Genomic DNA, 13,837 nt, shown 5'->3' on the forward strand with positions numbered 1-13,837 from the left:
GAAACTTTTGAATGATAGTATAATAGATTGAATGTGTTTTAAATAGGTTTGCTGACAGATATTGTACCCAGAGTGATAAACACAAGGAGAGATGCCCCATTCCTCCCCTCTCTCCCCTCCCTAAACAACAGGATGTCTGGCTGTGTCTCCAGAAGAGAACATAGTGCTCTACACAAATGCTGAGCCAAGCAGAATGGGTGAAGTGCTATGGCAGACCTCTCATAGCTGGAATACCTGCATAAGCCTGGCACCATTGATGGATTAGCATGTGTAATCGCAGGAAATGTGGTGCCCTCTGGCAGCAGAGGGTATTTAAGGGCACACTGGCAGTGTCCCTTTCACACGGGGCCAGAAGGACTGTAAGTGTATGTGGTCAGGATCATGGCTTCCTTTAAGAAGTCTCTGGAGGGTCTGAAGGACACCACACAGTCAGCCACTAAAGGTGTCACTGACAGTGCAGGTACTGATGATTATACAGGGCCCATTGGGGCTGTGACTTAAGGTACCTTTCATTTTCAGTTTAGGAAAGAAAATCAGTTTTTACCTCATATGGAATTTTAGTACTTCTGAGTGAGCATTTTGACCATCAAAAGAGCTTTTAAGAGATTTCATTATTTAATTATGAACGTTTTGTTTTGGATTTAATTCTATGCAAACACTTATAAGTAGAAATCAAATTAGATATTGCAATAGAATAAACAGAAAATTGTTTAAAATGTAACCATTTTTGTTTAAAATATATCAAAAGAAATGTAAAAATATTTGCATTTTATATTATTATTATTTTGAATTTTATAATACTTTTGTTTTTAATTATTAATAGTTGTAGTAGTAGTAAAATGTTTTACAGATATGACAGTATTTTTGTCTGTTTTACTATGATGCCTTAATGTTGACCGTGTTTTTAGGGATTTTGTTTCCGTAATTTAGAGAACTTTGTCAATGTGTTGAAAAACATCCAGTATGTGTGATCATGTTATTTTAGTACAGGCAGCACAAGATGCTGTGCACCAGGTGGCAGAATCCTCCAAAGAAACAACCAGTATAGGTAAGCGTGTTAATACTGTACATCTTTATAGATAAAAAGTGGATACACCTGGTTTGTGTGTGTGTAAATCATTGAGTGTCCACTGTCTCAGCTATATTGTTTCAGCATGTTTGCCCTAATGTCTAAAATCAATCATTTCAAACCTTATTCAAATGTCAAATTTGAATTTTGAAGCATTCTATTTTTTTATTTTTTTTGTTTATGAATTTGAATATACTGCTGGATATTTTATTTGATTATATTGCCATAATGTCTAAGATCAAACATTTGAATTTAGATTTTGAATTCAAATTTAAAATGTGACATTTAAAATATGTTATTATTAATGTATATATTTGCCGTGCCATTTGCCGTGAAACTGTTTTGCTCAAGAATATGCAAATGATCCCTTAAAGGAACTCTCTCCCTCTGTGTTTGTATGTCTGTGTGTGGGTGTATGTATATACACACAGCTGCCGAAGAGGCGTCCAGACAGACAAAGTCTGCTATAGGCACAACTGCAGGCAAAGCTTCAGATACCATAAAGGTGTTTGGACACAAACTGAGTTCTAAATAAATTCTGCGCTGCCCAAACAATCGGACATTCCTTTTTTAAATAAAAATGCCAAAAACCTGAATTTTTTCTATTTATTTTATTTTATTTGAAAAAAAAAACCACACAAAAAAACACAGCACATTAATTAGCTGTGAATGTAACAGACAACAAAATATTTACAATTCATCTGCAGTTCTTATGCATGTTATTAGAGTACATAAAGATTACATTTTAGTTTAATTGTTCATATTTGTAAATTCTGAAGGCTGTTCAAAAATGCAAATGCTTTGAAAATACATTATACATTCCATTTCTCTGTCTCTGTGTCTCTTTTTATACATCCTGCATATACATTCCTATTCTTTTGGAGTTTGATGCTATTCAGGCTGCTGGGATATTCATTTATAGATTAAACACATTCAATTCATAAAGACTCATTTTTAGACTAATAACAATAGCATTTTAGTTAAATTAGATGTTCACTATGTATATATAGAATGCAAGAACTTCTCCACTCTACTATTAAGCCAACGAGTGTGTTGACTATACTCCTATATTACTTTTCTCTGCTCCCACATCACTAGAGGGGGGGTATCTGAGAACGGGTGATGATATGTTGCTATAGCAACATAACACAGATAGACCACAGTAAAATAAGTTCAAAATGGCCTTAGGGCAGATCCAGCTATTCAGTATTACTGCTGTGGATGTCAAGAGATGATCATTTTGAAGAAGAACAATAATCACTTAAAGAGATAGTGCACCCAAAAAAATCTGTTTACTTTTACAGTACTCACCTTTATGTTATTCTACACTCGTGTCTTTCTTCCTTGGAGCGCAGAAGAATATTTTAGGTAGAATGACAGCCTCAGTCACCATTCACTGTCATTGTATTGAAAAAAAATGCAATGCAAGTGAATGGCTATCAGTCACTAACAGTTGGCCTAACGTCTCGTGTTGTGCTCCATGAGGAAAGTAAGTCATACGGGTTTGTAAAAACATGAGGTTGAGTAATTTTGAGCATCTTAATCCAAATGTGTGGCACAGGATACATTGTGAAATAATCCAATGGTGATCATCAAATACATTTACATAGACATAGCAGTATAGTATCAATTATGTAACATTATTGCCATCATTTGGGTGCTTTTTTTTATTACATCACTATTTATCAGACATTTTGTTGAAATTAATAATTATACAAATTCAGGATTTGTAGTACTGATAACACAATTATTATGCATGCATTTGCCCTTAAGATTAACTTCATTGTCAATGGGCACTGCTAACAGTCATCTCTTTAGCAAGCTGAGCTGCCAAAAGATGATCTTGAGCTCTCACCCTTAAAAATCTATGTGGACAATGTTTCCTGCAGAATTGAGGAGATGATGTGGATCAGGATCTTTATGTCAAACCCGCCATGAGCACCCAGCTACTGAGCCCATAATACCTCATTACATGTGCTGTCCAAGGTGCTGAACAGGCTTAGCATGATTTTAGACAACTGGAGGGGGAATAATCAGCAAGGTTTGGAATGCAGTTCAGAGTTTTTGATTATTTTGTTTAAATAAGTTACAAATTGTCTTTATAATTCACTGATTCCAAACCAGTGGTATTTTCAGCAGTTCCAGTGGGTTTCTGAAAAGAGTTCAAATCTGTTTGTTAATCCTATGAATAATAACAATTTAAAAAAAATTGGTAAGACTTTGTTTCATTTGTTAACATTAGTTAACAACATTATTTAACATGAACTATTTTACAATAATTTACAGCATTTAATGATCTTAGTTCATGTAAGTTTCAACTTATACTAATACATTTTAAAATTAAAAGTAGCCTTTGTTAACATTAGTCAATGCACTATTAACTAACAATTGTATTTTTATAAACTAATATTAGCAATATAAATATAAATGCTGTACAAGAATGTCTTTTTTATTGTTTGTTCATGATACCTAATGCATTAACTAAAAATGTTAACAAATGGAACCTTATTGTAAGTGTTAGCAAAAGACTTTGAAATACATATATTGTGGCTATCAAAATATTACAATAATTAAAACAACTAATAATTTTTAGTAATTTACAGCATAACATACAGTATTCAGTTACACAGTAAAAGAAATAGGTAAAAATTTAAAATCCTGTTAAAGTTTCATGAAAAATCTGGCAGCTATGGATGCAAGAAATAAAAAATGCAAAAAATACAGTGTCCATGTTTCAGGCATTACAGGATGTCATTTTAGTGCCTGTGTATTATTCAGTTCACTACTATATATATATATATATATATATATATATATATATATATATATATATATATATATATATATATATATATATATATATATATATATATATATATATATATATATATATTACTAAAGGATAAAATTATATGGCAAAGGATGGAGGAGCAGTGACCATTATGGCAGAGCACTGTGTCACTCACACAAATACAAAACAACATCAGGATAACAGACACTATAATAATGCAATAAACATCAACTAAACAGCTTAAAATGACAACTAAAACGCCAAAACTGATATAAAAAAGAAACATAAATGTTTCAATTAAATTAAATCAAATGTCATGCAGGGACTTCTGGCAATGCACAATTATTGTTTTTTTTACATGTAATTTTAATAATAGTTTACTGTAAATGTACATGTATTGTCTAGTGAAAACACACATTTTAATAATTTACTTTTAAAAAACAAATACTTTTTGGGGTGTAATATACATTTTCATACTTAAATCATACTTTGTAGCTTAAATTAAATCGACTTTTTACTTCTATATAACATATATGTTTACAACATGTTGCCATAACATCAAATGAGTTTTCTTAAACAAATTATTATAATAATTATTATTGTTATTATTTTAGGTAATGACCAGTTTACAAATGATTTTTTTACAGTAGCATACTGTATAATATGTGTAGCATACTTCATTATAAAAATATGAAGGTTTTCTACATGTGTAGCCTACTTTTTAACCACACAGAACAAAAAAAATAATATGTGTAAGTTTTGTCAATTTGTGTGTGTCACGAACCCCGCTCCTCTGCCCCATCCCCGCTTCGTCGCACACACACTCACTCCTCAAGCTCGCATGCTCGCTCCGCCCCCTCGAGCTTTTCACGCTCTTTTTGCTCGCTCGAGCCCTCACGCCCACTTTGCTCCTACTCGCTCACATGCTCGTAGGCAATCTCCCTTCCTCGAGTTTCTCACGCGTTTCCAATCCCCCAGAACATTATGACCACCTGCACTCGCGTCATCTGCACTCCTGCACATTAGTTTCACCTGCACTCGTCTCATCACCTATCATTGTTTACACCTGCACTCGCCCCTATATATTTCACAACCCGTTCGTCTCACTCCTGTTGGTTATTGTATTTAGTTTCCCGTGTCTTTGCCCCCTAGTCTCGTCTAGTTTCGAACTCCTCTTGTCCTCCTCTTAGCTTGCCAGCTCCCTTGTTCCCCTGTCTTTTGCTCCCACTAGTCCCGTCTACTCTGATCCTGTTTCCCGGCTTCGACCTCCCCACTCTCGTTGACCACTCTCTCCCGGATTTGCCCCTTTACTCGACTTTGTTTCCCCGGCTTTTGACCCTACGCTACCCTGACCATTCTCCCTCTGGATTTTCCGTGCTGTACTTTTGTTTGCCTGCAAATAAACGCAGTTTTGACATACATTGTGACTGTCTCTTCTTGTGCGGGTTACAGTGTGGATCAAATTCCTGTTATGGCCATATAAACTGAACTGAGGTAGATTTCTTCAACAGTGATCTTTACTTGTCTCACTCACACTTTTCCACAACAACACAACTCACTTTTCTATTTTCATCCCATCAAATGAACAACAGCAAAAACAGAATGCAGCTATAAAGTCAAGTGGTTTTTATTGTCGTTTCAACCATATACAGTTAGTACAGTACACAGCAAAACGAGACAACGTTCCTCCAGGACCATGGTGCTACATAAAAACAACAAAGGACCAACACAGGACCACATGAGACTACACAACGAAATAAAATACCTATATAAAAAAACCTACATATACCTATATAAAGTGCACGTGCAAACATGTGCAAAATGTACAGGACAGTACAACAAATTACTGACAATGAACAGGACAATAGACAGTGCAGCGCCGACCAGTACTCAGTAGTGCAAAAAGATGACAGTTTCTAAAATGTAAACATAACATACTATGAGATAATGTTCTATGCACATAGCAGTTATTGAGGTAGCAGACAGTTATAAAGTGACAGTAATTAAAGTGCAACTCAGGACACGTGTGTGTCAAACCAGTCTCTGAGTATTGAGGAGTCTGATGGCTTGGGGAAGAAGCTGTTACACAGTCTGGCCGTGAGGGCCCGAATGCTTCGGTACCTCTTGCCAGACGGGAGGAGGGTAAAGAGTTTGTGTGAGGGGTGTGTGGGGTCATCCACAATGCTGGTTGCTTTGCGGATACAGTGTTTTTTGTAAATGTCTTTGATGGAGGGAAGAGAGACCCCAATGATCTTCTCAGCTGTCCTCACTATACTCTGCAGGACTTTGCGGTCCGAAACGGTGCAAGTCCCAAACCAGGCAGTGATGCAGCTGCTCAGGATGCTCTCAATAGTCCCTCTATAGAATGTAGTGAGGATGGGGGTTGGGAGATGTGCTTTCCTCAGCCTTCGAAGAAAGTAGAGACACTGCTGGGCTTTCTTGGTGATAGAGCTGGTGTTGAGGGACCAGGTGAGGTTCTCCGCCAAGTGAACACCAAGGAATTTGGTGCTTTTGACGATCTCCACAGAGGAGCCGTCGATGTTCAGCGGAGTGTGTTCACCTTGTGCTCTCCTAAAGTCAACAACCATCTCTTTTGTTTTGTCGACATTCAGGGACAGGTTGTTGGCTCTACACCAGTTCAGTCAGCCGCTGCACCTCCTCTCTGTATGTTGACTCGATGTTCTTGCTGATGAGACCCACCACGGTCGTGTCATCGGCGAACTTGATGATGTGATTCGAGCTGTGCATTGCTGCACAGTCGTGAGTCAGCAGAGTGAACAGCAGTGGACTGAGCACACAGCCCTGGGGGGCCCCAGTGCTCAGTGTGGTGGTGGTGGAGATGCTGTTCCCGATCCGGACTGACTGAGGTCTCCCAGTCAGGAAGTCCAGGATCCAGTTGCAGAGGGAGGTGTCCAGGCCCAGCAGGTTCAGCTTTCCAATCAGGTGCTGAGAATTATTGTGTTGAATTCTGAGCTGAAATCTATGAACAGCATTTGAACGTATGAGTCCTTATTGTCTAGGTGGGTGAGGGCCAGATGGAGGGTTGTGGTGATGGCATCGTCCGTTGAACGGTTTGAACGATACGCAAACTGCAGTGGGTCTAGTGAGGGGGGCAGCTGGGTCTTAATCTGCCTCATGACGAGCCTCTCGAAGCACTTCATGATGATGGGTGTAAGTGCGACGGGACGGTAGTCGTTGAGGCAGGACACTGAAGACTTCTTTGGCATGGGGATGATGGTGGTGGCCTTGAAGCACGTTGGAACAACGGCGCTGCTCAGAGAGATGTTGAAGATGTCGGTAAGAACATCTGTTAGCTGGTCTGCACATCCTCTGAGCACACTGCCAGGAATGTTGTCTGGTCCAGCAGCCTTCCGTGGGTTGACTCTACGTAGAGTTTTCCTCACATCTGCTGTGGTAAGACAGAGCACCTGGTCGTTGGGAGGAGGGGTGGACTTCCTCGCCATCACGTCGTTCTGCACTTCAAACCGAGCGTAGAAGTCGTTCAGCGCATCTGGAAGGGAGGCATCTTTGTCACAGGCAACTGATGTTGTCCTGTAGTTGGTGATGGCCTGGATGCCCTGCCACATGCGCCACGTGTCACCGCTGTCCTGGAAGTGACTGTGGATTCTCTGGGCGTGCGCGCGCTTTGCCTCTCTGATTGCCCGTGACAGTTTGGCCCTAGCTGTTCTTAGGGCTGCCTTATCGCCTGCTCTGAAGGCGGAGTCTCGGGACCTCAGCAGCGTGCGCACCTCCGCAGTCATCCACGGCTTCTGGTTGGAGCATGTGGTGATGGTCTTAGAGAAAGTGACATCATCAATGCACTTGCTGATGTAGCTGGTCACTGATGCTGTGTATTCCTCCAAGTTGGTAGAATCGCCATATGTTGCAGCCTTCCTGAACATGTGCCAGTCAGTACACTCAAAACAGTCCTGAAGAGCAGAGATGGCTCCTGCTGGCCAGGTTTTCACCTGCTTCTGAAGCGGTTTTGTGCGTCTGACGAGCGGTCTGTATGCTGGAATTAACATAACAGAGATGTGGTCTGAGTAGCCGAGGTTGTGGCGGGGCTCCGCCCGGTACGCGCCTGGGATATAAAACACCAAACTGATGAATTTTGGGAAGAAGCTGCTTAGTGAGTGTGTGACAACAATAATATTGAAATCATAATAATATTAGGCCTAATAATGTTTAAAACATTACTGGTAAGTACTACATTTAGCTTTCATGCATATTATTTGTTAGTGTTTTTTGTTGTTGTTTTTTTTAAAGATGTTTCATATGTATGTATGTGTGATACAGGAGGCTGTTGTCCTTCTGTCAGGCTGTTATTGTAAATAAGAATTTTGTTCTTAAGTGAATTGTCTGATTAAATTCAAATGTAATGAAAAAGACTGAAAATGTTAAATATGTTAAATGATAGTGAAATATCAGTTAAAAGAATGCATATCAGGGTTGGTGTCGATGAAGGGGCACGTTCGCCTTTTTGATGAGGCTAGGGGGCATCAACAGACAAAAAAGGTTGGAAACACTGACGTAATTTTTGATGCATATATATGACTATTGTGCAGAATAGTCTGAAATTGTTTATCCTGAATTGTTTATTCTATATATTGTATTATAAACAAATTACTTCAATTGTAGGCAAATGTAACATTTAGTGTTAATGTATGCTGTAGACGCAAATGTCAAACAGTTCTATCCTGAGGAAATGCTTCTGACCATGACTTAATTCACTGCTGATCTTCACTTCTTGCCCTCTCCACCCCTTCCTCCCCTGTATTCTCCTCCTCCTCCTCTCCAACCCTATCATTTTAAATCCCTGTCTACCTCTTCCTCCTCCTCGTTTGCCTGCAGTGAAAGGCTGGATCTTCTTGTTTTTTGAATATGGCATGTGTCCCACCCCCCCATCACCATGAGCACACACACACACACATACATACCATGCATGTACATGGCTGGTTGCTAAGCAACAGATAATCTGTGGGTGCGTGTGATTGGCAAAGACCTCGAATTTATGGTGTGAACGTGGTGATAGAACGCACCTCTCCGAAATGTACTTCCATGCCAGTTTGAAAGTGCACACTTGCACACAGACAAGAACAATCTTGCAGGGGTTGTGTATTGATGTGCAAATGATCCTGTATCTGAAATTCTAGCTCAAACTTGACTGCTGATCACTTAAAATCAAAAAGAATATTGATTGTGGCAAAGATACATATGATTTGTTGCATATTACAGCAGTCTAGTGAGCTACATTGTCTTGTATTAAACCAAATTACACTGAGTTAGTGTCTCTTATGAATCACTGATAGTTTATTGTATTTCAAAAGGGAAAAAAGGCATCAAGACTTAGCACATGAGCTAATGTGTCTAGTGATCACAAAGCATTATTACTGGTGAATCCACCTAATGTCTTGTCTGTCAGTGTATATGAACTCTATATGAGTTTTTATTACAAACGAGCCTTGTCTTTCTTTCTTTTTCTAAAATATAACCAGGACATTAATCATCATCATTTGCTTCTGATTAAAGAGCTAGAGAGACGTTGTCATTTCATTTCCACTCACTCTGCCAGGTTGACTCTGGTTTCCAGGGAAACTAAAAATCAGAAGCTTTCAGTACTCTCAGCCAGAGTGAAATCCAAGGACCACCATCCACTGAGATTCTTCTGGAAAATAAACAATCTACAATCTGCCTCTCACCATCACGAGCACCTAAAAGAGGAGCTTGGAGTGTGAAGAGATGCTTTAGCTGTGAATTCTTTGAAAATATGGATACAGTTCTCGGTCGGTCTTGCAGTTGAGGTATGTTTCATTGGGGCTTATTGTTATACTGAGAGTCTTCCAATATTGTTTAGTTTTATGTTTGAATGTTACTGTTACTGTGCAAGCTTTTTTGTGGATACATCAAATCAGAAATCTGCTATGCATTCCGTAGCAGGGCGACAATTTAATCTCTATCAAATATTAATAGACCTATTGACAAGCAATAATATTGTCCCTCTTGTTAGTATAATATGGCTGAATTGATGTGTATTTTTATTTCAAGAATAGAACGATGAATTTTGTGAGTGTCTGTGATTATTTCAAAACCTCCTTCCTGTGCGTAATTGGAATGTGTGGTGGAAATGTTATCTGTAATTGGTTTTCAAACATACTACCTAATCTTACATATGTTTTCAGCTCTGTTAAAGCTGTTTTTGTGTCATTATTAATGCAGAACAAATGCTCATTTTTATATTGCACTTGATGAATTAGTTAAATGCATTTATGTCATTTCCCCCCTTTTTTATTCTATTTTTTATTTTGTTTTATGTTTTTGTCTTTCAGCCAAACAATCACTGGTGTGAGTCAAGCTCTGATTTTTCCTCTCACTCTCCCAAGCCACCACAAACCCATATCTCAACACATGGAGGGTTCTGTTCTGACAGAAAGTGAAGTTTGGAAAGCTGGTTCAGGGACCAACTCAAGTTTAAACACTGATGACAGAAGAATTGACTATTCACCCCTTATGAGTGACACAGTAAGTGACGAAAACCTAACCAAAGCATCTGAAAACCCTGGAACCACAGTACACAAGGGTATCTGCAGCACCATCCAAGAAGAGTCAGAACCAGAGATTTCACCAGATCAGATCAAGTCTTTAATTCCACATGAGCAGCGATTAGAACAGGATGTATCCTCCACTCAAACAGCAGTCAAGAGTGATGAACCTTCAGAGCCAATGTGCCAACAAGAGAGGAGTGTTAACAAAGAAGAAGAACCACCAAGAAAGACTGAACAACAAGAGAGGAGTGTTAACCAAGCAGAAGAACCACCAATTAAGACTAAACTACAAGATCTTGAGCAGGGTATTCACCAGGAAATCACAATACTGGTAACCAATCATGACTCTTCTTTGGAATCTGAGGAAGATGAGGATTTTGGGGAAGAGAAGACTTCCAGCTCCCCTACTGAACCTGAGACACCAACTGAGGTTGGAGGACCAACTGAGGATGAAAGTCTGAATGGTTCCATCCTTGTGGCGAACATTATCGAGGTCAGCCAAATCCAGAAGACAAGAATTAGTTTTAGTGAAGCTGAAGGGCCAAATTTGCCTGGAGGTCAGGCACAAGAGGACAATGAGAACTGTAAGAGTGAGAGCAGCAATGGGACAAACTCAGAACAAACCCAACACGAAAACAAGCAAAGCACAGGTTCAAGTCCCCCAACAAAAACAGACTCAAGCTGCACACAAGCTAGCACAAAAGCTGAACCTAGAGCCTTAGTAAATGTGAATGACAGTGATCTGAACGACCAGCCAATGCAGTCTGAGGTTGCAGAAGTAAGTGCAAGACTGAATAAAATCAAATCTACAGAATCCAGAGATTCTGGGTGGCTCTCTCAAGAGGCCGCTTTGAGTCGCTCACCAGGACGCCAACAGCATGTGCAAACTCAGGTCAGTCTTGAGGTGATGTATCAGTCCGTGGCCACCAGCCCCATGACCCCTCCTGAGGGTGCTGCTACATTCATTTTTCCCTCCTCCTTTGGGAAGCTGGCCAACAAGTGCAGTACAGATGAGGCACAGACCATAGAGAGAAAAGATGCTGAGTTGCAGGTGGGCTTGAAGGTGGAATCTCGTTCAGTCGCCACAGCTCCCATGAGTCCCGTCATTCTGACTGCACCTGAAGTGATCCCGGAGCCAGAACCACGACCAGGGGTGGCCGCAGAAGAAGTGCCAGAACCTGTGCCAGAAGTGAGCTGGGATGAAAAGGGGATGACTTGGGAGGTGTACGGTGCAGTGGTAGAGGTGGCAGTGTTGGGTACAGCCATTCAAAAACACCTGGAGAAACAGGTGAAAAAATATGAGAACAAACCTTCAGACTTGCACACTCTGACAGATGTTCCACACATGGACCCAACAGAAATACCTGCGTTGACCCCTTCCAGTCCTCCTCCTACATCAGAACCCAGAGAAACCAGTCAAGCCAAAGTACAAAGCAAGAATAAAGAAGAAAAGAAAGTCACAAGGGGCAGGCGTCGACAGAATCCTTTTCGTCAGTGGTCTAGGAATGTGCGGCGGCCTAGCTGTTGCTCCAGACCACGTCAAGATGAGGAAAATTAAGGAAAAAATGACACACAATCTAAAGGCTCACATTCACATTTGCACAGCGAATTTCCATAGACGAAATGCAGTCATCTCAAAGGGATTCTGCGCAATCAAGAATTTCGCCTGATGGAATTCCGGTGGTGAAGACATTTGCCCAAGTAAATTTTATGTGGGGTTCAAGTTTGCAAACATTGATCAATAAAAAGTTGCTTGGTTTGGCAGTGAGCTCTATGTGGGTGGTCCTTCGTACATAGCACATGAAGGTTTCACACATGCTTTTCATCTTCCCATGCCTTCTCCGACATTGAAAAATAGCCATGCAATTGAGCCATTATGATGGCACTAATCAGACAATCTCCCCCAAATTTGCCTTTAGTGATAACCTGTTGCATGGTTTGGTTTTGTTCAATGATAAGCCCCTTTAACATTCCCTACTAGGAGTACTTTCTTTACAGAGCACTTTAAGTCTTCTGTAAAGACTCGAATGGACACTGAACTACAGGAAGCCTCCCATATGGATATACATTATCAACAATAAATACCATTTTAGTTGGGGTTGTTTTCATCCACTATTAACAAATATAGTCGTCTTAATTTCTACTTGCTTTCTGGTTATTTTGAAATGGCACTAACCAGCTTTGTTGCTTTGAGTGTTTTTCTCTTTTTCGCTTCTGTCAAGATCTTGTTAACCAGATGTCAGTAAGGATCACTTTTAAAGTGACGTTTTACTTATAAAAGTTCTACACAAGTAATATGACCTTGATGAATATGAATTTCTAGTATCTAACATGTAAATATAAATTCATATATATTTCAGGACCAGTAGAGTAGATTTATAGAGCGACAGAACAAAGTACTGAGATTTGCCAAAAAAAATCCCAAAAAGATTCCTTGTGTTTCAATCAACAAGTAAATGATGTCTCTGATTCTTCAACAGTGAAATGTTTGGTGTTCTTCATGAGTTTAAGAGTATCTCTTTTCTAATTGCTTTTGTACAATCCTGTAATTTTTTATGGATATGTCTTGTATTAGCAGTTTATCTCAGCACACCAGTAACAAACACACCTTGAAGCCTTATGTTCCTTGCAGTGTTTTGTGACTATTGTGATAGATGTAATGTGAAAGAATTTTTAAATTAAATCCATGTCTACAAGGGAAAAGCAAAAACTCACCTGTTATTGAGAACGTGGACACTGTTGTTGGAAATTACATGACAACGTTTATTTTAATATTATAGCAAAATTTAGAGAAGTACAGACAGTTTAAGATATCTACACCCTGGCGACCAAACTGGCTTAGCAAGATCTGAGGTCTTTATTTGCTTGCTTTGATTTGACTCAGACTTATGCCAAGTAGGATTGTCCCAGGTAACATTTGGCAGGATTCATAAGCATTATAATTCTGTAGATTCACTGTAAATTTGTTTCTGTTGATGCAGTTCTTGTTCTTCTTAACCATTTCAACTTGTTTCATTTTCTTCAATGACAGAAATTATAAAAATAATAAAAACAATTTGTTTTTAAAAAATGAAAAGTGCATCATCTTGAGTTCCATTCTATACGGCAGAATATAAGATGAATGATTAAGTTTAACTTATTAGAGATTCCAAGAGTTCTGTCATTGAAACAAATATGCTATGGAAAATGACATCGGACTTCAAACATGCTTTAATTACTGCTTTTTTTATAGTGTCATGAAAATAGTTAATTTCCATCCCCAAAGCTTGTTTACCTTTCTTCTCACAAAACTTGTTCATTTAAAAGTGCATTATGGGCCCTCCAATGCACTTTGGAATTGTTGAACCATAATTATATTGACTGATTGACTGAAGTCATTGGTCAACTCTAAAGATATCGAAGTTTGGGTGTAGACATGTATAGAACCTATTTGGG

General features: G+C 39.2%; 1 protein-coding gene across 1 annotated transcript; it reads left to right on the forward strand.

Annotated features, from left to right (window-relative positions):
- Positions 1–9,486: 9,486 nt before the first annotated feature.
- Positions 9,487–13,827, forward strand: LOC127617297 (G protein-regulated inducer of neurite outgrowth 1-like). Its single transcript, XM_052089260.1, has 2 exons — positions 9,487–9,661; positions 10,187–13,827. The coding sequence occupies exon 2, from the start codon at positions 10,266–10,268 to the stop codon at positions 11,958–11,960; it is 1,695 nt and encodes a 564-aa protein (XP_051945220.1). The 5' UTR covers positions 9,487–9,661; positions 10,187–10,265; the 3' UTR covers positions 11,961–13,827.
- The last annotated feature ends 10 nt before the right edge of the window (positions 13,828–13,837 follow it).

The sequence above is a fragment of the Xyrauchen texanus genome, chromosome 23, assembly GCF_025860055.1.
Source record: "Xyrauchen texanus isolate HMW12.3.18 chromosome 23, RBS_HiC_50CHRs, whole genome shotgun sequence".
Classification (NCBI taxonomy): Eukaryota; Metazoa; Chordata; class Actinopteri; order Cypriniformes; family Catostomidae; genus Xyrauchen; species Xyrauchen texanus.

Excerpts from the sequence above, each read along its gene's own strand:
- LOC127617297 (XM_052089260.1), top strand. The coding sequence starts at position 10,266 with ATGGAGGGTTCTGTTCTGACAGAAAGTGAAGTTTGGAAAGCTGGTTCA.